The sequence below is a fragment of the Gymnoscopelus microlampas genome, assembly GCF_963454915.1.
Source record: "Gymnoscopelus microlampas genome assembly, chromosome: 7".
NCBI classification, from domain to species: Eukaryota; Metazoa; Chordata; class Actinopteri; order Myctophiformes; family Myctophidae; genus Gymnoscopelus; species Gymnoscopelus microlampas.
This window is the reverse complement of record NC_139944.1, coordinates 6,505,709-6,530,078: the sequence shown is the minus strand read 5'-3', so window position 1 is coordinate 6,530,078 and position 24,370 is coordinate 6,505,709. Positions and strand designations below refer to the sequence as shown.

At 46.3% G+C, this 24,370-nt stretch overlaps 1 protein-coding gene across 1 annotated transcript in view; it reads left to right on the top strand.

Moving 5' to 3' along the window:
• lrig1 (leucine-rich repeats and immunoglobulin-like domains 1) overlaps nucleotides 1-20,117 on the top strand; it is a 64,452-nt gene extending 44,335 nt beyond the window's left edge. The window contains exons 10-18 of the mRNA XM_084063214.1: nucleotides 3,143-3,214; nucleotides 3,977-4,048; nucleotides 5,284-5,447; nucleotides 7,513-7,896; nucleotides 10,369-10,650; nucleotides 14,554-15,024; nucleotides 15,852-15,983; nucleotides 16,465-16,767; nucleotides 19,682-20,117. Of these exons, the coding sequence (XP_083919340.1) occupies nucleotides 3,143-3,214; nucleotides 3,977-4,048; nucleotides 5,284-5,447; nucleotides 7,513-7,896; nucleotides 10,369-10,650; nucleotides 14,554-15,024; nucleotides 15,852-15,983; nucleotides 16,465-16,767; nucleotides 19,682-19,914 (2,113 nt within the window). The 3' untranslated portion in view covers nucleotides 19,915-20,117. The remainder of the gene's footprint in view (nucleotides 1-3,142; nucleotides 3,215-3,976; nucleotides 4,049-5,283; nucleotides 5,448-7,512; nucleotides 7,897-10,368; nucleotides 10,651-14,553; nucleotides 15,025-15,851; nucleotides 15,984-16,464; nucleotides 16,768-19,681) is intronic.
• The last annotated feature ends 4,253 nt before the right edge of the window (nucleotides 20,118-24,370 follow it).

Below are 24,370 nucleotides of genomic sequence, written 5' to 3'. Positions count from 1 at the left end.
CACACACACACACACACACACACACACACACACACACACACACACACACACACACACACACACACACAAGCCAACCCCATGGGAAAAAATACATGGGAAAGAGAGAGAGAGGGGGGGGGTGAGACATCAAAGTGTCCACCACTGACATTTCATGGGAGGGAAGTAACTGTTGTTGCTCTAAAGCAGTGGTTCTCAAACTTTTACATGTCAAGGACCCCCAAATTGACACTTATTAGCCCGCGGACCCCCATTTGAAAATATATTGCCAAGGACCCCCATAAGAGACGTTTTTTTTTACGGCTCACGCAGTGATTTTCAACCATTTTAATTTCAAGGACGCCCAGTTTGACATGCATTAGGGCTACGGACCCCCATTAAATGGCATTTCTATCTCTGGGACCCCAGTTTATATTGTACAATCAATGTTATTTTAACTCTGAGAGTGTACAAATGGAACCAAATGGACCCGTTAGGGTCCATTTGGTTCCATTTGTACACTCTCAAGAGTTACAGACACATAAGGGTCCTAACTATCTATCACTTAGCTGGGGACCCCCTGGAACTCCCTCAAGGACCCCTGGGGGTCCCCGGACCCCACTTTGAGAACCAACGCTCTAAAAAGCATGATTTTATACTTGGATGTGCAGGCAAAATGAGTAGGGATGCATTACTAATGGAGGGAGATGTGACATGTCTGGCCGATAACCGATGACCAATGTCAACATTGCTGTTAGGGTCGATAACCGATATTTACAGATGTTGAATATCTGTATAAAAACACGTTTATCTGAAAAAGGCATATAAACACGGAATTTGAAAAAGCACTGCCTCTTTATCCCATTGAGACCTGGAGCGCATCTGTGTCACTTTAGATGTCTTTGGCTATTCAAAACTAGCAGATCTACAAGCTCATTGCGCGGCACCGAGTGCCGCGCTATGAGCTTGTAGATCATTTTTTGGGGATTTTTTTTTTCAAAAACTTCTTAGGATTTAGAAAACATTTTTAAGAATCGCTTCAGGTCTTAATGGGTTATTCCAAAACTAGGGATGCACCCTGTTGAAATTGAAAATCCATAGACAAATGGCAGACGTCGCTCTGCAACGCATTGTGAGCTTTGGTGTTGCGTTGGCGTCCATTCTAAATGAAGCATGAAGCCGGTCCACTGCCACTGCGCTGACGGCGACAGAGCCACGGAAATCTAAAGTGACACAGATGCGTTTCAGGTCTCAAAGGGTTAATCCATTAAGACTGGGAACGCATCTGTGTCATTTTAAGATTTCATTGGCTATTCAAAATTTGCAGTTCTACAAGCTCATAGCGTGGCACAGAGAGCTTGTAGATCTGCTATTTTTTTGGGGGGAAAAATGGAACATTTGTGCAAATCTTTGAATATATGTATACGTTTTACAGCGAACATTTTTAACTCCGATCTTCTGGGGGTCCCTGGAACAACATATTTTGAGATGGGGGGGGGGGGGGGGGTCCGCGGCCAAATAGCCTACTTGTCATTTTTGGGGTCCTTGACATGGAAAAGTTGGAGCACCACTGATAAAGCAGGATACTGTTAGGATTTAGAAAACCATTTTTAGATATGTATTTGACCGCGGACCCCCCATCTCAAAATGTTTTGTTCCAGGGACCCCCCAGAAGCAAAGATTTGAGTTACAAATGTTCGCTTTATTTTTTTAAAATATATATTCAAATATTTGCACACATTTCTAAAATAGCTGAACTACCAGCTCACATATGAGCTTGTAGATCTGCTATTTTTGAATAGCCAAAGACATCTAAAGTGACACAGAGCCGTTCCCATTTTCGCTTTAAAAATATATATATTCAAAGATTTGCACACGATTTTTCAAAAATAGCAGATCTACAAGCTCATAGCGCGGCACTCGGTGGCGCGCTATGAGCTTGTAGATCTGCTATTTTTGAATAGCCAAAGTGTAAAATAATGCTTTTTAGCTGAAATCTAAAAATGACACAGATGCGTTCCAGGTCTCAATGGCTTAAAGGAGTAGTTCACCCAAATGAAGCCTTGAATAAATGGAGATTTCTTTTTTTTGTTTTTGTTGCATTCTTGAGCCAATAATTTGATGACTGGCTCGTCGGCCAATAGGAGACTATTCGATTCCGCCAGTCATCAAATTATTGGTTTACGAACGCGACGAAAACCAAAACATCTCCATGAATTCAAGGCTTCATGGGGTGTAATTATTGATAGAAAATACGATTTTGTTTTTTTGGGTGAACTACTCCTTTAATGAAATGTTTCTGTGATGTATTGGAAAGAATAGAAAGCGGCAGCGACGAGACCTGCGCGCGTGCGCGCGTGTGTGTCTGTATGTGTGTGCGTCTGTGCGTGTGTGTGTCTGTGCGTGTGTGTGTCTGTGCGTGTGTGCATACAAGGGACTGGGAGTTCACAGACACGGTGAGCTAGTCAGCCGTGTCTCCCCTTCCTGTTGAAGGCCAGCAGAGAGGAGAGGAAGGCTGATCATAGTGGGGATTAGAACCCAGCCCGCCTCACACACACACACACACACACACACACACACACACACACACACACACACACACACACACACACACCCCTTGTTACACAGGCCCTTACAAGCTGTGTTGTCCCTATCGGTGAGAGACAACCTGCCCATTCTTATGTCAACCCCCAACCCCCCCGCCCCACACACACACACACACACACACACACACACACACACACACACTTAGCCCCGCCCTGTCATCACTATTGCATTCTAATAAAGATAAAAGTACTCTTTGAAGAGCGGCGCAGGACCCATCTGACCCCTACCCCCCGAACACCCCCCCACCCCCCTCCCCCAACCCCAGCCTCGACTGAACCTTCCTCCGAGCTAATCTCCGCACAGTTCGGATTTCCAATACCCTCTCCAGACACACACACACACACACACACACACACACGCACACACACACACACACACACGCGCGCACACACACACTCTTATCAGATTCAGCTTTGCTAATTGAACTTCTCTCCTTGTCCCCTCCTCCTCCTCCTCCCTCGTTCCTTCTCTCTTTCTCTTCCTCCGCTTTCACTTCCATCCTAATCCTCCCCCTCCCCCTCCCCCTAACCCCCTTTTCTTGTTTGGGGGTCAACGGCAGGACTCTGTTTGGAAACAAGATCAAGTCGGTGGCCAAGAAAGCCTTCTCGGGCCTGGAGACCCTGGAGCACCTGTGAGTATGCCCCCCCCCACACACACACACACACACACACACACACACACACACACACACACACACACACACACACACAGCCCCCACTCCCAGTCGGTGTTGCCAGATTCTGTGAGAGAAACAAGCAACCAGGTCTAGGAAAAAACAGCCCAAAAGAAGCGACTACAGGCCACTTGAGCACTTTAACATAATACATCAGCTATTTGAAAATAGCAGGTCTACAAGCTCACAACGCGTCGCGGTGCGACGCGTTGTGAGCTTGTAGATCGGCTATTTTCAAATAAAATCTTGCGGGGAAATTATAATGAGCAGATCTGGCAACCCTGCTCCCAGTGGAAGAGAGAGAGAGAGAGAGAGAGAGAGGGGGAGAGAGAGAGGCAGAGGGTCTGCCAAAAGTAGCTGGTGCAGAGAGGAGGGGGGGGGGCTGCTCCGCAATTTAATAGCGTCTTTGTAAAAGGAGAAGAGCGGGGCTTTTTTTTTTTGCAAAAGGGCCCACAGCTGCTTCCCCTCTCGTTAGCCTAGCTAGCGCAGCAGCCTCAACTTTGCCCTTTCTCCCCTCCCCGACACAGACCCGTAAGCACCCCAAACCCCCCCCCCCCCCCCCCTCGTAATGAAAAGGGGCGGGGGGGGTGGTATGTGTGTGAGCTTGTTTGCGTGCACCTTGCTGTCCCGTACATGGGTGTTTGGGGCGGCGGGGGGGGATGTCTCTCAAGCTATAACGACATTTTATGCCCCCCCCCCCCCCTTCCCCCCCCCCGCCAGGAACCTGGGAGAGAACGCCATACGTACCATTCAGCCCGATGCCTTCAGCAAGATGAGAAACATCAAGTCACTGTAAGTCTCGCACGCACACACACACACACACGCACACGCGCGCGCACACACACACACACATTCAAAAACATCAAAAGTAGCAGATCTACAGGCTCGAAACGCGTCGCTTCGCGCCGCGTTTCGAGCCTGTAGATCTGCTACGTCACACACAAGCGTCAAGCTTTTGTGTGACACTTGTGGTACGATCAAGTAGGGTGTTAATTTACAAAAGAATGGAGATGAGGGGTTTCTGCCCGACAGCAAACGACATACACTATAAATGTACAGCACATGGAGTCAGCAGCATATTACGTGCACGGGAAAAAAAACCGGAGTGTTAATCTAACTCTGAAATAGTGCGATAATGGACCCCGCAAATTCAATTAACACTCCGGGTTTTGCTGCGCGCACACACATGCGCGCGCGCCTTCAGAGATCGAAACACATTCTCCCTCGGTTGTTTTGGCATCCGTGACACGCTGCAGTCACCCCTCGCTTTCTTTTTTTTCCCCTCCTCTCCTCCTCCTAGAGGAGGAAACGCGCACGTATCCCGTTACACTCTCACATTGGCTCAGTGGAAATTGTGATTCCGTGCAGGATATTGTGACATGCGATATACACACGCCGCAGCAACATACAGTATTCTGTGCAAAAGGAAACACAACGGCGAACCTAACCCATTTAGACCGGGAACGCATCTGTGTGTCATTTTAAGATTTCTTTGGGGCTATTCAAAAATAGCAGATCTACAAGCTCGTAGCGCGGCACTCGGTGCCGCGCTACGAGCTTGTAGATCTGCTATTTTTTAGAAAAATCGGGAAAATGTGTGCAAATCTTTGAATATGTGTTTTTTAAAGCAAACTTTTTTTTTAACTCTGTTACAACTTATGGGGGTCCCTGGAACTAAATATTTTGAGGTGGGGGTCCACGGCCAAATACATGAGAACCACTGATTACAGCAACATACGTTTAAAAAAAAAAAACTGATTTAGAAGACATTTGTAGAATGCCCAGAAGCAAAGATTTGAGATACAAATGTTCACCTTAAAAATACATATTCAAAGACCCACGATTTTTCCCAAAAAATAGCAGCTCTACAAAGCGAGTGCCAAAGAAATAGCCAAAGAAATCTTAAAAATGACACAGATGCGTTCCCGGTCTTAATGGGTTAATCTCGGGGTCCTTCTCACCCGCCCCGCTCCTCCACCTTCTCCTCTTCTTCTTCTTCTTCATCTTCTTCTCTTCCTCCTCGGCAGCCTCATCCAGAGCGACAGCTTCCTGTGCGACTGCCAGCTCCACTGGCTCCCCGAGTGGCTGGTGGCGCGGAACCTGCAGGCCAGTGTCACCGCCGCCTGTGCCCACCCCGAGAGCCTGAAAGGCACCAGCATCTTCCAGGCCCCATCCAGGAGCTTCGTGTGTGGTGAGTTATACGCGCGCGCCCGTGTGTGTGTGTGTGTGTGTGCGGGTGCAGTGGTGGAAAAAGTGTTTTACTTAAGTAAAAGTATCAATACTGCAATGTGGAAGTACTCTGTTACAAGTAAAAGTCCGGAATTAAAAATGTTACTCGAGTTCAAGTACGGAAGTGTTGGTATCAAAATGTACTTAAAGTACCAAAAGTAAAAGTACTAAAATGTTTGAAAGTAGCCTAGGTAGCCTATAAAATAGGGCTAAAGTGGTTAATGTATGTTTTATAATATAATAATTTATATCTGCAAAGTAACTAGTAACTAAAGTTTTTGAATAATTGTAATGGAGTAAAAGTACAAAATTTGCCTCTGAGATGTAGTGGAGTAGAAGTAAAAGCACTGAAAATTGGAAATACTCCAGTAAAGTAAAAACACATCAACATTTTACTTAAGTACAGTACTGTGTGTGTGTGTGTGTGTGTGTGTGTGTGTGTGTGTGTGTGTGTGTGTGTGTGTGTGTGTGTGTGTGTGTGTGTGTGTGTGTGTGTGTGTGTGTGTGTGTGTGTGTGTGTGTGTGTGTGTGTGTGTGTGTGTGTGTGTAGCTAGTGGAACACAAGACCCATATTGTCAGCTGTCCTCTGTGGTTGTTTACATATTTTGCACGTGTTTCGTTTATGTCTTGGCTCCGTGCTCGCGGGTCGCGGCGCTGACTCGCTAATGGTCCTGCATGCGGGGCTGTTTGTTTTATTTGCGGCCTATTTCTTCCGTTTAGAACATTTAACCATTTTTTTTTATAGATTAGACACTCATCTATATATTCCAGGAATGTCTGTGTCTGTCTGTCTGTCTGTCCTTCACATATCTCGAACCGTTCATCTTAACAACATCTCAACATACGTTTTTCAGAAAACTGTTAGGATTTAGAAGACATCCGTAGAAGCGTTCACGGATTGAATGGGTTCACCACTTATACCTGGCGTCCCTATTTTGAGCTATGTCATTATAGGTGAACATTTCAGCTTGTTGATAAGAATATTTTTGCTGTTTTCTGTAATAGGGGCTCAAGTAGTTCAAGTCATTTGCGACCATTTATAAACTCACTTTGTAAACTTCCACTTTTATTCTCTTTGCACATTATGCCCTGTTCTGCCCTCCCTCGCTCACTCAGGGCTGCAACTGTCAATTGTTCTCTTAATTGTTATTCTGTGGATTACTACTTTCGAGAAGCGAATTTCAAAGCAAATATGTTACTTTTTTTTCTGTACTTAACACATTTGGGTGCCTGGATTTTTTCATAACAACTTACCGTGGGTGCCAGCATTCTCCCCATTGACTGCGCTTTGCTGTTTAAAGCTCTAGACTCCACGACAAGCAAATCCACGTGAAAGAAAAAGCATCCATTCATGTAGCGCCATGACCCTGGCTACATCCTGCAACGATAACATTTCACTCGCGAGTTACAACGGGGGGGGGGGGGGGGGGGGGGGGGGGATCGCGCATCGCACATGACCGGTTTTCCCCACCGGAAAAAAGATTCGGAGATATAGGCGTTTTAAAGAAGGAAATAGACAGGAAGCGGATGGGGAGCCGGTTTCCGGTGATCTATCTGGCCTATCCTTCTCAGGATCACAATGGGTACTCCCCAGAGCTGCTCTAGCCCCTCCCGTGCGGAAAAAAACGAAAAAAACAAAAAGACACGAAAACCGTTTTAATATGGTTTTGGCACTCCGAGTACGTTTTTGCACCTTTTGCAAAACCGTATAAATACGGTTTTGGCACCCCATGTGTTAAGTGTTGTTTCACAACAGTGTCGTTTGAAAATAGCCGAAAATAGCTGTGAAAATAACCGATCTACAAGCTCACAATGTGCCAACATTGCGACGCGCTGAGAACTTTGAGATCAGCTATTTTTGGCAGAGGTGGTGTAGAGGGATTTTTTTTACTTTTCACCCATAATGACATGCCCAAAATAGCGATAGATGACTCGATTATTTCTTATCGTCGATTAGTTTGATTGAACTGTTGTACCTCTGCGCTCCCTCCCCTCCCCTCCCTCCCTCCTCCTCTCCCTCCCTGCAGACGACCTCCCCAAGCCTCAGATCACGGTGCAGCCGGAGACCACGGTGACCGTGCTGGGCAGCGACGTGCACCTCACGTGCACGGCCGCCAGCAGCAGCTCCTCCCCCATGACCTTCGCCTGGCGCAAGGACCAGGAGCTGCTGCGCCACGCCGACACGGAGAACTACGCCCACGTGCGCGCCCACCACCACATGATCCACCACGGCGGCGGGGGCGCGTCGGACGCTCCGAGCGGCGGCGGCGGCGGCGCCGGCAGCGTGATGGAGTACACCACCATCCTGCACCTGCGCCACGTCACCTTCGCCCACGAGGGACGCTACCAGTGCATCATCACCAACCACTTTGGCTCCTCCTACTCCACCAAGGCCCGCCTCACTGTCAACGGTAGGGTCACAGCCTCTTCCTGCCGAGACGTTTTTCAGAGCGTTAGACCTGAGGCGATTCCTAACAGTTTTTGAAAAAAAAATCTAAAACGTTTTTTCACAATTTTTCAAAAATAATAAAAATAGCAGATCTACAAGCTCATAGCGCGGCACCGAGTGCCGCGCTATGAGCTTGTAGATCTGCTATTTTTGAATAGCCAAAGAAATCTAAAGTGACACAGATGCGTTCCACGTCTCAATCGGTTAACTTTTTGTGTTTTATCGTGAATTAACTCCCTACACTTGATCACACTACAGAGTCACGCAAAAGCATCGATAGCCGCAGATCCACACGCTCGTTTGAGCTTGTAGACCAGCTACTTTAGCTACTTACTCTTATCTCTGAATTTGATACCACACACCAAGGTTCTGGGTCAGATAGTTGAAAACGGTTCTTAAATCGGTACTACCGTTGCGGAGAAATATCCACTGGTAGCGTAGTTCGCATTTTGTGGCAATGCTAACACATGGGATGTGGCTAACTAGTCATCAACACTGGATTCAGAGCATGCATATCTCTACTCTACTGTGTGTCTGTGTGTTGTAAACTCTTAATTCTGCCGGTTTATAACCATAGCCAGTTAACCATTGTGAAATATAAACATGTTCAGTTCTCAACCTCACCACCTTTTAAAAGCGCTGGTCTGTACATGATTGTACAGTATACAGAAAAAGAAAACAAAACGATTGTACAGGTTTCTTGACTAAATCAACCAATCGGTTAAATTCCAGGGTTCCCACGGTCATGAAATTCCTGGAAATATTTTGAAATTTGAAAAACTGTTTTCCAGGCCTGGAAAAAGGTTTGGAATTAAACAAATGTTTTTTTTTAAATGTTTGGATATACAGTACATCGTTTTTGTCTAACATTACGTGAAATATGTAACATGCCGCACGAGCTGCGCGAGTGTAGCCTAACACAGTGTAGCGAGTGTAGCCTAACACAGGACGTCACGTGACAAAAATAATAGATCTACAAGCTAACAACACGGTTGCACCGTTACACGCTGTTAGCTTGTAAGACAGACTCGAGCGAAGGTTGTTAGGTGCCAAAAAGAACGAGCTGTTGATAGCACACTGGTTGTAAGCCTTGCCGAGCCATGTGGCCCATAGGGCAGGAGGCTATCTCCTGTTTCTGTAGTGTAAGGCAGCTTGATGTAGCCTGGTAAACCCTCCCTCCGGAAATCTCATTTCCATTTGATTTCAGGAGTGAGTCTGGCCTGAAGGCTTCTCTGGGCGTTTCTAGCCCGTACACCAAATGGACGAGCCTATCAGCGTCGTCGCTCATTGTTCTGTGATTGACAGCTTACGTTGGCCAATCATGTGGCGAGTTCAAGTGAGCCCGAATGAAGCCGATTGCAGCCTGAGTGCAGCCGACAAAAGACGAACGGCAGCCATTGTTGTTGTGCGTTGTCTTCACTTCTTACTTTCGATTTTAAAACGCTCTCAAACTTCTTTTTTGAGGCACGGAATTTACTTATAAGATATCGTTTGGATAGAATTTAGTTGTTTAACTTCATATATGTGGTCAATTAATTAATTAATTAATTAATTAATTAATTAATTAATTAATTGACAGAGCCTATTTAAAAAAAAAAAATCAGAGAACCGGCAGGGGCGGGCAGTGACACGCATGTATCCGAATAAGGCAACCTATTTTGGGCATGGCCATCTCAAAAGTCCCGTTGCGTCACATTAGTGACGGAGGTGGTAAAAATGCACTGCAATTGGCTGAAGGGGAACAACGGTCATTGGCTGAAGGGGTTGTCAGTCAACGGTATTACTCCCGCCCAACTCCAGCCCACAGCCAATATTGCAGAATGGGTGATCATGCCAGACTCACTCCTGGAAGGCGGGGACATAGATTGGTGAAGCAATCGGAGGACGCGGCTGCTCCGGGCGCCTGGGTTTGGATCCGCCCTTCGAGACCATGGATTGCTCTCGTTCTCTCAGTCTAGCGCACCAGTGACGAGACCACACTTTGTTTTAATGCGTCACTTTTCATGTCGTCTCTGTCGAGAGACGAGATCTGCTACTTACGATCAAAAGTAGCAGATCTACAAGCTGGAAACGCGTCGCTTCGCGCCGCGTTTCCAGCTTGTAGATCTGCTACTTTTGATGCTTTTGTGACGCTGTAGTATGAGCAAGTAAATGTACGCCGTTAATTTACGAAATAACACAAAAAGTTAAAATATGAAGATAAGAGTTTTCTGCCAGACAGCAACAATATGTTTTTTCCCCTGTGTGTGTGTGTGTGTGTGTGTGTGTGTGTGTGTGTGTGTGTGTGTGTGTGTGTGTGTGTGTGTGTGTGTGTGTGTGTGTGTGTGTGTGTGTGTGTGTGAGAAAGACAAGAGTTGACACATTCCGCTGTCGTAACTATCGGCGCCGATTGCGTCCGACTTCAACTAAAAAACGCACCTTCCTCTCCTTGCAGTCCTGCCGTCGTTCGTCAAGACGCCCAGCGACAGCACCATCCGCACGGGTCAGACGGCGCGGCTGGAGTGCGCCGCCGAGGGCCACCCGACGCCGCAGATCGCCTGGCAGAAGGACGGCGGCACGGACTTCCCCGCCGCCCGCGAGCGCCGCATGCTCGTCATGCCCGACGACGACGTCTTCTTCATCACCGACGTCAAGCTGGAGGACATGGGCGTGTACAGCTGCACCGCCCGGAACACGGCCGGCACCGTCTCTGCCAACGCCACCCTCACCGTGCTGGGTAAGCCCCGATGTTTTGCTCTTTGTCGCTGTTGAGGACAAGACTTGTATTTGTTATTTGAAACATTTCCGGGCAAAAAAGGTTGGGTGTAGAGGGGGGACAAAGAGCAGACCAAGTACGGAACCGGAGCCAAAAGGTCAAGTTTACAAAGTATTGAGGGTTTATAAATCCAATGTATTAACCCATTAAGACCTGAGGCGATTCTTAAAAATGTTTTCTAAATCCTTACAGTTTATTGAAAAAAATCTAAAAAAAATGTTTCATATTTTTCAAAAATAGCAGATCTACAAGCTCATAGCGCGGCACCGAGTGCCGCGCTATGAGCTTGTATATCTGCTATTTTTGAATAGCCAAAGAAATCTAAAATGACACAGATGCGTTCCATGTCTAAAGGGGTTAATAGAAAAGACGTGCAAAAAAAAAAAAAATATATATATACATACATATTATACATCATACATATTAATTCACAACACTGTGCTGTCAAGCAAGTCTATAAAGTCTATGAACTCTATGGAAATAGTCTGCAACGCAATTTTATACAATGGGCAGTAACTGGCCTGTTTTGCAAGCCCCCAGAACCACGTTAGAACAGTGAAGCGGCCGTCGCCTGGTGGTCAAACTAGGGATAGCAACACTTCCGCATTTAAAAATGCTACTGCGCGTGCGCCTATACCGTTTGAAACCCTAGTGCGGCTGCTCATAACTCTATGGTCTGCTCTATTGGCTCCGATATTGTGGCACTTATTATGGCAGACTTCCGGTGCTTCAAACGCCGCAGAGCAAATTTTCATTGAAATGAACAGCTGGGGCCGACGCAGTCCACCCTCTAGATATATTCTAACTCTATGCTGTGTTGTGATTGGAGTTTTTTAAACACGGTGTCGATAATTTCCCCCCAACATTTCCAAAAAAGATGGCGGCCAGTTAAATATCTCTGGTGCTCTGTTGGGAATTGGTCAGCCTGGAGGCCTCGAGAATGAAACGCTTTATATTTTTTTCTCTTTTTCTCAGCAGCTGTGGCCTTGCTGTGGGGGTCAGGGGAGGGGGTTAAAGGTCATGGCTGGGGTCAACGGGGGGATGGTGAGGGGGGGGGGGGGGGGACTCACAGAAGGGTGTTTGTTAGGCGTTCTAACCCCCCCACCCACCCAGCCAGCCCTTCTCTCTCTCTCTGTGGGAGGGACAGTCATGCCTGCTTCAACTGCAAGCCTCAGTGCTTCTGGTTTATTGGTTATTTCACGTCGCTTGTTGTCACGCCACGCTGAAGAAGGACTTTTGCTTTTTTTTTTTCGGAGCCGCCATGAGGTTTATAACACCGGTGGCTGGTGTGGTGTCGTTGCTGATCGCTCACAAACACGTGTATCCAGTGATTCTCAAAGTCTTTCCCCTTTCCAAGGACCCCCCGGTTTGATATCGTTGCTGTCTGAGCATAAACCTCTCATCTCCATATTCTAACTGTTTGTGTTTTTTCGTAAAGAACACCCTATCCACTACAGCGTCAAGCAAAAGCATCAAAAGTAGCAGATCTACAAGCTCGTTCGCGCCGCGTTTCGAGCTTGCAGATCTGCCACTTTTGATGCTTTTGAATTTGAATCTTGAAAAGTCACAGTTTTGGACAGAGACGACAAAAGATATAAATAGCAGATCTACAAGCTCACAGCGCGGCAATCGCTGTCCCGTGCTGCGAGCTTGTAGATCTGCTATTTTTGAATAGCCCGAAGAAATCTAAAATGACAAGAGATGCGTTCCCGGGGATTGAATGGGTTAATCCGTGAGCGTAGCATAAATAATAATAGGGAACTAAAAAGGGAGATGGAGTTAAAACAGCAGTAGCTGGTTAAAAAAAAAAGAAGGAAGAAAAGAAGCACTAATCCCCTCTACAATGTAAAAACATGGACGAGGTCGCCGTGTCTCGGGGCCAATTGGCTGATGTTTGGGTTTGTAGAGGTGGATGGGAGGGCGGGGGGGGGGGTCATGTAGCTGAGAGAGGCCCCCTGTCTGGAACAGCAGAAATTCGGGGGGGGGGGGGCAGAGGTAGCAAAGGGGGGAGGGTAGTGGAGGGGGTGGGAAAAGGAAGGGAGGGACGAGTAGAAGGAATAGAGTGAAGCGGGTTAAGTGAGATCTCTTAATCTGGTGCATGTCCCACTGTGAAGGGAAATGCCCTGTCTGAGAGCAGGGGCCTACCTCAGTCCAGACACACACACACGCGCGCGCACGCACACACACACACAGAGAGGGAGACTTCAATGTGCCCCATTGAGTATCCAAAGTTGCCGGGGCAAAACACTGAAAACATTGTGCGTTCTGAAGAGGATTCTTGTCCTCCTGATTACTTGTGAAAACAAGTTTCTGTCAAAGCGCTAAACACACGATTGAGACGTTATGACACGGTCAAAATTTGTTTTCGCAGACAGTTTTGTTTTTGTGTGAAAACGAGAACAGTGTGATCGTAAGCTACTTTGTTCATTTCATGATTGATCTGTCACCCGTTGGCTGGACGGATGGACGGACGGCGGGAATTGACCTGTTGTGTGTGAGAGACGCCGTCATGTCAGACGAAACATCTCTGTCGAGTGGAAACCTCATGTCCAAAACTGCTATTTGTTATACTTGTTTGTGACACTATAGCATGATCAAGTAGGGTATTAATATCCAAAAAAACTAAAAAGTTAAAATATCAATATAAGAGGTTTCTGTCCGACAGCAACAAAAGAACTTCTTTTGAATCTCAAAGTCCACTTTAAAATCTAGAAATGATAATTATCCGTGGGTTGGAGAGCCATTAATGGAGGGCGATTTCTGCCTACAGGTTGGTGAAGGAGGGAGCGACGTATTTATTTGGACTTGGGAGCAGAACATGAATCTAGTCGAGTTCCACGTTCCCATTATGAGTTTGTCCAGTACTGAGCATGTGAACTTGAAACGAGCCCTGTGCGATTTGTGAACGAGTCAAAACCGTCGAGGTGTCCTGTTTAGCACTGACCTAAATACCATCATTAACCACTGAGGCCCTCATTTATACATCAGCTATTAGGAAAATAGCCGATCTACAAGCGCACCACACATCGTATGGCCACGCTACAGCATGTGAGCTTGGAGATCTGCTATATTTGAGAAATCTAGGCAAATATAGTATTTTCTTTTAAAGTTCAGAAATGTTTTGCCTATATAATAATGAACATGCCCAAAACAGTGAGGCCAGGGATGAGCTTGTAGATCTGCTATTTTCAACAAGCATTTTATTACTTGATACCAATACTTTTGCACTTTTACTCAAGTACATTTTGAATTACAGACTTTTACTTGTAACAGAGTTCTACATTGCAGTATTGATACTTTTACTTAACACATTAAGACCTGGAACTGTGTCATTTTTAGATTTGAGCTAAAAAGCATTATTTTACACTTTAGGCTATTCAAAAATAGCAGATCTACAAGCTCATAGCGCGGCACCGAGTGCCACGCTATGAGCTTGTAGATCTGCTATTTTTGAAAATTTGTGAAAATGTGTGCAAATCTTTGAATATATATATATTTTTAAAGCGAACATTTTTAACTCAAATCTTTGCTTCTGGGGGGTCCCTGGAACAAAATATTTTGATGGGGGTCCGCGGCCAAATACATATAATGTTGGGGGTCCTTGACATGAAAAAGATTGAGCACCACTGATATAGAAACATAAGTTTTTCAGAATACTGTTGAGATTTAGGAGACATGTAGAATCGGCTTCAGGTCTCAATGGGTTAAGTAAAAAATGTGAGTACTTTTTCCGCCACTGCTTACAGGTCTGTCTGTAACTCTTAAGAGTTCATGGGAGTCCGCCGTGATGAAAGTCTTGAGAGCCCACTATCCTCACTGACTCGTCGTCGTTGTCCTCTCTCTCTCTCTCCTCCCCAACAACAGAGACCCCCCACCTGGCCCAGGACCTGGAGGACCGCAACGTGGCGGTGGGCGACACGGTGGCGCTCCAGTGCAAGGCCCTGGGCAGCCCGCCGCCGCGCATCACCTGGTTCCGCAACGACCAGCCGCTGCGCCCCTCCGACCGCCACCACTTCACGCCGGGCAACCGGCTGCTGGTCATCGGCTCGGCGGCGCTGGAGGACGCCGGCCGCTACACCTGCGAGATGAAGAACCCGCTGGGCACGGAGCGCGCCCACAGCCAGCTGGTGGTCACCCCGAGCCACCAGGGCGGGGCGTGCGGCGCGGGGGCGGCGGGGGGCGGCGGCGGCGCGGGGGGCGGCGGCCCCAGCACGGTCACCATAGGCATCATCGTCATCGCCGTGGTGACCAGCATCGTGGTGACCTCGCTGGTGTGGGTGTGCATCATCTACCAGACGCGGAAGAAGAGCGAGGAGTGCAGCGTCACCAACACGGGTGAGTTCTGGGGAGTTCATGAGACTAAAGAGGCTAGAAACCTCTCGTCTCCAAGGTTTTTTCGTGAATGAATGTTCTACTTGATCCACCCCATTCGGATGCTATCGATGCATTGAATGGGACATTATCACCTTTTATCAGACCATTGAATGGGCGAAGTAGGCGACATGCTGACCTACCCACGATCTACCGTTCATTGGGTGTTATCAGGACATACTGACCTACCGACCGAGATGACTTATATAAGTTAAGTTTCGGTTTCGGACCATGACGGAGGCGCGCAGTCTCAAGAGAACTTGAGCCACGTGAAGCACCACCGAGCGAGCTATAGCAGGGCGAGTTGCCGTGCTGAACGTTGCGAGGTTCGCTTGAGCCTACTCAGCGCCGTCCGAGTTGTGTACCGATAGGCACAGAATAGTAAATCATGTTGTGGGGACTGCTCCGCTTCCGAGTAGGTCAGTATCTCCTGATTACACCCAATGAATGGTCTGATAAATCGCGGGTAGGTCAGTATGTCGCCTACTCCGCCCATTCAATGGTCTGATAAAAGATGATAATGTCCCATTCAAAAAACGCATTCGAAGCCGGTGCTTGATCATACTACTGTGTGACACAAAAGTATCAAAAGTAGTAGACGATAGCTTGGTTTAATGGGAGTTTTCCCAGTTGTGTCAATGTGACTGTTTTTGTTAGCTATTATGTTGAGCAGTAACCCTGCACAGTTGAAAAAAAATACCCATTCATTTAACATTGGGGGGGGGGGGGTAAGAATGTATGGTCCTGAATCTGATTCTAACTGTGTGTCCGTCTCCTTCCATCTGTCCCAGATGAGACCATCGTCCCTCCAGACGTCCCCAGCTACCTGTCCTCCCAGGGCACGCTCTCCGAGAGACAGGACGTGTGCATCCGGGTGGAGGCTGGCGGTGGGAACCAGCCCAACGGACACATAGACAACACAGGTATATACTTTCCTCTCTCTCGGTGTCTACACAGAAACCTCCTATCTCCGTTATTTCAACTTGTCATGAATGAATGCCCTGCTTGTTGCTGCAAAAGTAGCAAAAAATTGACCAAACCTCACAATGCGTTGTGTGAGCTTGTAGATCTGCTACTTTTGACGTGGAAGTGGCTAAGTGTGCCTGTGGGGTTTTGTATAAATATTGAACCACTGAAAAGTATTAAGAGCTCGTGACCAATAATAATAACTGCATTGGAACACGGGTTCGCTTTTTTTTTGTCCATTTCCTGAAAAGTAACATTTTTGGACATACACGGTTTCCGCCCCAAAAGTGACGATTTGCATAATGATACCTCTTATTTTTTTTTAAACGAGAGTGCGGCTGTCAGCGAAAGACTGCACAACATCAGGACTAATTAGAGCAGACAAGCTAAAAAAAAACTTCTTTCCGGCCCTCCCTCCCTCCCTCTCTCTCCCTCCAGGTTTTGACGGCGCGGTAGTGTGCACGGACTGCCTGGAGAACGGCAACAGCTACTCCAAAGACCCCGACTACCTGACGCACGGCTATGGCCCCGCTGTGAGCTTCGAGTACCAGCAGCACTCGCTCCCTCACCCGGGGAACAACCACCACCACCACCACCACCACCACCACCGGGACGCGGGACCCCCGCCGCACGCGGCCCCCCTCTGCAACGGCACGCCCAACGGCATCCGGAGGGACTTTCAAGGGTCCACGCTCCCCAACAACCACGACACGCCACAATGGAATCATAATGATAGAAATGGTGAGTTTTTGTATTTATTTCCCCCCTTTTTCTCCAATGTAGTCGTTTTGCCAATTGATTCCTCCCCACACGCATTTCTGTGTGTTGTTCTCACTGCTGTTGTATCCTACTGGCACACCTGCCAATGAGGAGCCTCCACCGCGAGGATATAGAGCCTCTCTGTCCTACTCTTCCTGCGCAACACTCCCTGCTGACTAGTTCCGCCCCAGCCAGTTAAGAGTATGTGTAGTGACAAATATCACCCTCCCCGCCCCCGGCTTCCCTCCCCTGAACACGGGCCAATTGTGTTCGGTATAAACGCTCGACAAAGTCCGAAGCACCGCGGCGGAATCGAACCCCTAGACTCTGCGGTAGATTCGGTTAATTTTCAACCCATCTTCCTAAACTGGGAGTCTATTTTATTTTTAGGTATCGAGATATTGGAGGTAGGAGCTAGTAGCATTGTTTTTGCTTACTTAACCCATTAAGACCTGGAACGCATCTGTGTCACTTTAGATTTATTTGGCTATTCAAAAATAGCAGATATACAAGCTCATAGTGCGACACTATGAGCTTGTAGATCTGCCATTTTTGTTAAATCGTGAAAAAATATATTTTTTGTTTTTTTTCAAAAAACAGTTTTTTGAATCGGCCTCAGGTCTTAATGGGTTAAGGCCTACTATTACTATATAGTAAACTATGTTGCGAAACAGTTTGGAATGTACAATATTTCTCAAGAGGCTCCAGGCTCACTGCCATGTTATCAGGATTGCAAACTTAACATTACTGTTTACCTCCAATTATCTCACAAACCACAACGATGAGACGAGGGCTTTTCGCGATTGATATGGATCAGCGTTTGTTTAAAAACCCCTTAATAACCATGTTGTGCCATTTCCATCAATTGATACCATGGGAAAACGATAGGGGTGCTGTTTAAGGAAACCACAGGGGTTTGAGCTGATTTGTAAAGAGTCGCTGATGGACTGGCTCTCTACACTACCAGTTGACTTGACAGCGTTATCGTCGTTGCAAGCCCGAAAGCCCCTGAAGACATCTCCCAGCCCCCCCCCCCCCCCCCAAAAAAAAAATGAAAAGGTGCATTGAGTTCCTGGTGCTGCCAGACTCTTGGAGGGGGGGGGGGGGGACAGCACGTCAGGGCCTGCTCTGGGACTCAGCTCCTTTGGCAAAAAGAATGATCCCAGAAATGGAATCGTCCCTCAGAATGCTGATTCTCACCTTCAGATGTCAACATCGCAGCGCGCACACATTCCATCGCCTCCATAGCCCAAAGCCACATGCAGAGAGAGATGTCTTTATGAATGCATGCGGTGTCGTTGACATGCAATATTTCATCTCCCCAACCCTCCCCAACCCAACACCCCTGTCCGTCTTCTTAGGCTAGGTTCAGACAGGCAGCCCGAAATAAAGTTTTGGCCTATACAGATTGGAATTAGAATTGTTTTTTATAAAGTCTCAGCCGCAAAAAAAAATGTATATACATGGAAACAGATTTTTACGAATCAAATTTGAACCACATTCTTTCTTAACTCATTCACTGCCTGAATTATTTCTGGCCACGTTTGCCCACTGCCAGAGATTTTTCATTGAAAAAAAAAGTACTCAGGAGCCGAGATACAGCATTTTTAAGTTTTAAGTTAACAAGGAAGTGGATGGGAGTCTAGATCTTCGAGAAATCATATATCCTTGGTCTTTGGGTAAAAACAAAACAAAAAAAGAAGTCTTTTTAGTCGTTCTAGGCAGGCAGGGCTTATGGGACAAAAGTCGTTTTAGTCGTTCTAGGCAGTGAATGAGTTAAAATGCGATTCAAATCTGATTTCCAAATTGGGTGTCTCAGTTTTGGATACTCCATTTATAATTTGGCGTATGACACATGAAAAAAAGCTGATCTACAAGGTCACATGACTCGGCATGAGCTTGTAGATAAGCCCCGTTCTTGAAGATGTCTCGATAGCCAAATCCGATCTGATCTTTTGCAAAATAACAGTGTAGAGTCGGTCCTAATGATCATATCGTCTCTGTCGCGTGGAAACCTCATATGTTCAAAAACTAGCAGATCCACAAGCTTAGCCTGGCGTAGCTAGACTATATCACTGCGTGGATATGAGTCTGGTGCTTCCATGAGGACGTTTTGTTTCCCAAGGGGCGGGATCAAAACAATGGCCCTCGACGCAATTGGTTAGACCTACAACCAACTACCAATTACAGTCGCCCATATTCGAATACTGGGCCCTGATTGGTTACACGCGTCTTCTGGAACAGGAAATGGGTTCTCTATGGAGCGGTGCCAGACCCAAATGGCAGAGTGTGCAATTTTTTTTTGCACTCGCAGATTCGTCTGGTCCCAGGCTACCACAAGCTCTGCTCAAAAACGCGACGCGCTTCGAGCTTGCAGATCTGCAATTTGTGATGCTTTTTTTGTGGCGCAGTAGTATGATCAAGTAGGGCATTAATCAACGTCAAAACACAAAGTTAACCCATTGAGACCTGAAGCCGATTCTACATGTCTCCTAAATCCCAACAGTTTTCTGAAAAACGTATGTTTCTATATCAGTGGTGCTCAATCTTTTTCATGTCAAGGACCCCCAAAATGATATGTATTTGGCCACGGACCCCCATCAAAATATTTTGTTCCAGGGACCCCCCAGAAGCAAAGATTTGAGTTAAAAATGTTTGCTTTAAAAATACATTATGTTCAAAGATTTTCACACATTTTCATGATTTTTCAAAAATAGCAGATCTACAAGCTCATAGCGCAAGTGTAAAATAATGCTTTTTAGCTCAAATCTAAAAATGACACAGTTCCAGGTATTAATGGGTTAAAATACAGAGATAAGTTTCTGCCCGACAACCACCGATATTCATGAAACCAATCACACGTGTCTCACGTCTTTGAATGTGTCTTCCCTCCCAGGTTCGTCAGTGAACAGAGCGGGACAGACGACGCTGTGCCCCCCGCTGCAACAAGAGGAGTCCTTCCACAAGCCGGTGAAACTGGCCGGGGGGCCGCAGCACCACCATCACCTGGGCCACGGCCCCCCCCACACTGACTGTGAGGCCGAGCTCACGCAGACTCTGCTGTCCAACGGACACGCGCTTAGAGCCTCTCAGAACGAGAGCGGCCCCCTTAGGAGAGCCAGCGACTAGCAGCACCCCGACCCCCCCCCTATCCATCCATCCACCCAACCCTGATTCACAAAGCCCCCCCCAAAAAATATGGACTCACGATTGCTGAGCCGGAACTTTTGGTTTGTTCTTTTTTTTTTGCACTGGGAACTTGAACTGCTACCTCAAACTGAGGCTGAATGTCCCCTCGACCCTCCCTGGGTTTTTTTTTGTTGGACTGAACGAGGGAGCCGAGGGGTGGGGGGGTAAAGGGGAGACGGGGGGTAAAAGGGGTGGGGGGGTAGCATCCGGAGTTTGAAGGCGGAGCTTGTGTGGGTGGCGTCCCATCTGAGCGTTATCAGCTGTACATAGTTAAAAAACCTTCCCCTGGGAGGTGACCAATCGAAATCCTAGCTCCAAATAATGTGACTTGCATTTGAAGCATGCAAATGTAGGGAATATTGTACAGTTATGTGTCCGTGTGCAAAGGGGGTAGAAAAGACAAGAAAAAAGAGAGACAAAACAGAGAAATATACCTTTGGACATTTTGAGTGTACATAAGAGTTTTCTTATATATTATATATTATATAAACTTTTACAGAAGAGTATTTGAATTTATTCTGTGCATGACAAAGAAAGGAGTGATGGTATTTTTGTTCGCTTTTTTTTTTCTTTCTCAGAAAAAAACAAGCTCAGTCTTTTTCAGCTTTTACCAGCTTCAACTGCGGTGCCTTATTGCATGATCAAAGAAAACACAAGAAACCTGACTTATAATAATAGTCTGTTATCAAGAGATTTGTTTTGTTTCAGTTTTTCTTTTTGTGAGAGAGCTACCGGTACACTCTTTTATCATACAACAGATACACTTTATTGCACTTGAATGTTTTGACAAAAAAGAAAAAAAAACGCTGTCAACCATGGCCTTACAGCAGTGGTTCTCAAAATGGATCCTCTTATTTGATTTGATTGAATTTTCTTTTGAAAGTACAGCAGTAAAATGAGTTAATGACGGCTAATGACGGCTAACGGCTAATGACGGCTAACGGCTAATGGGTGAGAGACAAAAGCCAAAGGCTTGTTTCCATTTGTGGTCCATTAAACATTCAACACTCGACAAACTGGACAAACAATTAAAAAAAATGAAATATCGAAAACATTTGAATAGTTCATGAGTTATAGACCCTGAGGGGTCCCTGGACCCCATTTTGAGAACCACTGCCTTTCAGAACCGCGACTCGCGCTCACACTGCTATCGTATGAAGGAAGAGGTTCGATGTAATTTATTTTGGTATGTCACATGGTACAAGACAAGGGGGGGTGGGGAGAGATAAAACCAGGGACATTTTTAAAGCACTTTGATGTATTCCTTTGTGAATGGAGTTCTAGGAATGCAGATTATGTCCATGGTGTTTGTCGACAGTAAATGCAGGAACCTTTGTTCCCTCCCTCTACGCGGGGGGGGAAGTTTTGCCACGTATCTTGATATTATTCACATCGACAGTATGTAACCCGCCCCCCCCCCCTCCCCTCCCCGACTCTAGGCTCATCCACTTGTCTCTAGGTACTCAAAAACGTTTACTGCAAAGCTGCTGTGATACTCTTTTGGTTGAACAATGTGGTCCTCCTGTTCTTGAGTTTCTTAAAGAGGGAAACGCAGCCTAAAACCCCTTGTTCTGATCGAGCATAATGGAACGTATGCCCCGGCGAAGTGACGCAAAACACTTTCCATGTCAACATTTGGCGAAGAAATAACACACTATAATATTGATCTCATCGCATCAGAACAAAGGGATTTAGGTTTTCCTTTATTTGGCCGAGACACTGACTTTAAGGAGTAGTACTTATTTTCTATCCATTACACACCCCATGAAGCATTGAATTCATGGCTTTTTCTTTAGTTTTTGTCGCATTCCTGAGCCAATAACTTGACCAGTGGAAAGATGCCGATGAGACTCCGCCGGTCATCCAATTGTTGGCTTAGGAATGCGGCAAATACTAAAAAAATCACCATGAATGCAAGGCTTCACGGGGTGTGTAATTGATATAATTTTTTAGGGGGTGAACTACTAAGTACACGTTTGTTAACCCGGTGTGGTTAGCTCTAAAGGGCCATTCACACTGAGCACTGTAACGATAGAAATTGTTTAAGTCAAGTGGATGGCAGAGTTCACGGCAACTATTAAAAAAAAACCTACAATGGTGAACGTTATAGTTATAGTACTCGGGTGTGAGCGGCCCTTAAGACCCACCTGTCCTACCGGTACCTCTACCAGACTGTCAAATGGAAACAGGATCGTCTCCCACAATGCAGCAGGATACTTGGCAGGCCATGCTAGTTCTCCACAATAAACATTTTAATATGCACTTCAATACCAAGATAAGGATTTAATTGGCCTAAAACCGTTTAGTTCTGTATAAAGCCATGATTCATTCTTCGCCGCGTGACGAGAATAACCTACAACGAGCTCGTAACGCGTCGCAGGTCTGCAATCCTCGGCGCGCGGCGGATCATAAATTAGGCTTAAGACGGAAGAATCGCGGGGGGAGGGTGAACTCTTTGTTGTGTCCTATCGTGTTACTGCTGTCATGTGCCTCAACACAAAACAACTCGTGTGTCCACAAACAGGAACGTGGCCAGCAATTAACGCCTTCTGTCAGATCACCACACGGTAACAATACTGTAAAAAAAATAACATTGTCACTACGGTACGATCCATTGCATACCTTTAGGGAGCTACTGATGCAACTTCATTCTGTGAACCTGTTGGGAAGCTTGTGAAACGTGCTTCTAACCAAACCTGGGGGATATAAATGCAGTGAAATTCCCCCCTGGCTGCGGACCCCCCTCCCCCCCCCCCGGACGCACTGGGGGCGGGCTTCACGACGACGCAGTTAACGTTCAAGCTAGTTAGCGTCGTCTGATGTCCGCTCGTCTGTATTGTGTACGCCACTGATTCTCAACGTTCTCTCAACCAGGGGTGTTCCAAGGGGTCCCCAGCAAAATAATTATTGATAGTTAGGAACCAAATGGACCCTTACAGATCTGTAACTCTGAGAGTGTTCGAATGGAACCTACCGTTTTAGGTTTCATTCGTACACTCAATAGTTTTGAGGATTTTACATGTCGATTTGGGACCCAGAGATTAAAAATCGAAATACAGATCAAATAAATGGGGGTCCGTGGCCTAATGTATATCAAACTGGGGGTCCTTGAAATGAAAACGGTTGAGAATCGATGGCGTAGTAACGGTAGCTTAGTGGCCTCACCTGAGGTCATTTGGAGGACCCGTTCCTCTCGTTACATGTGAACGCACCTATCGGAGGGTTGGGCCAATCAGCGGTCCTCGGTAGGATAACGGTGCCAGTGTGTCCAGGGGCCTGGAGGGGCAAGCAGGGGTGAAGTGTGTTCATGTTCTGAGTAATTTATTGAAATGAAACCATTGTACCATTGTCAAAGCTAAAAAAAAAAACATTGAGGTGTCTAACATGGCATTGAAGTGTCTAATAAAAAAGGATCACATTTTTGCTATTACATGTGGCGTGTTTGTGCTTTGATATGACAATGTATGGATTTGGCGAGAGCGTAAATGAGTTTTACTACTTTTAACGCTAGTCTTGAAACAATCACCGTTAACGTAACACATTGTGGACGTCAGAATTGAATCACAGCGGAGGTTATGCCTCACCCTTGACGACCATGCAGTATTATATGCAAAGGTTACAATGTAATGTAGATAGTGTGTAATTTAGACAGATGCTAAGTTCATTTATTTATCTGGTAGCGTATACTGTAGTTTCAATATACAGATTACATTTTTTTTAAATATTATATTGCCTATAGTGATTTATGTGTTTACCTTGCTTACTGCATTTACCATCAACAAAAATGTATTTATTTGACCTTTATTTATACATGTCAAGTGCCATTGAGATGCACGATCTATTTGGCGAGGGAGCCCTGTTTAGTAACATGGCGACTGTGTAGTACTAGGTGGAAACCTGGGTTGAACTCTAATTTTTATAATCTTATTTATACAGTGGTAGCCTCGGAAACCCAGCCATTTTTTTTGTTACAAAAGAAAAAAGTCTGGGGGAACGATGCAGGAACGATGGTCTTTGGAGCTTGTTATCTCCTAACCATTCAGAGTGCAGAGGGGCGTCGCTCTAAATTTGGTGACGTCAGCCTGCTCCGTGCACAGACCGGGGGGGGGAGGGGGGGAGGGGGGGGGAGGCGGGGACATAGATTGGTGAAGCAATCGGAGGACGCGCCTGCTCCGGGCGCCTGGGTTTGGATCCGCCCTTCGAGACCATGGATTGCTCTCGTTCTCTCAGTCTAATACAGTGGTGGACAGTAACTAAGTACATTTACTTGAGTATTGTACATTTTCAGAGTAATTGGATTATTTGTTGCATGCTCATGAGTTTCACTCCGCTACATTTCAAATAGAAATATTGTACTTTTGACTCAACTACATTTCTAGTATTGTCCTTTGGGCAC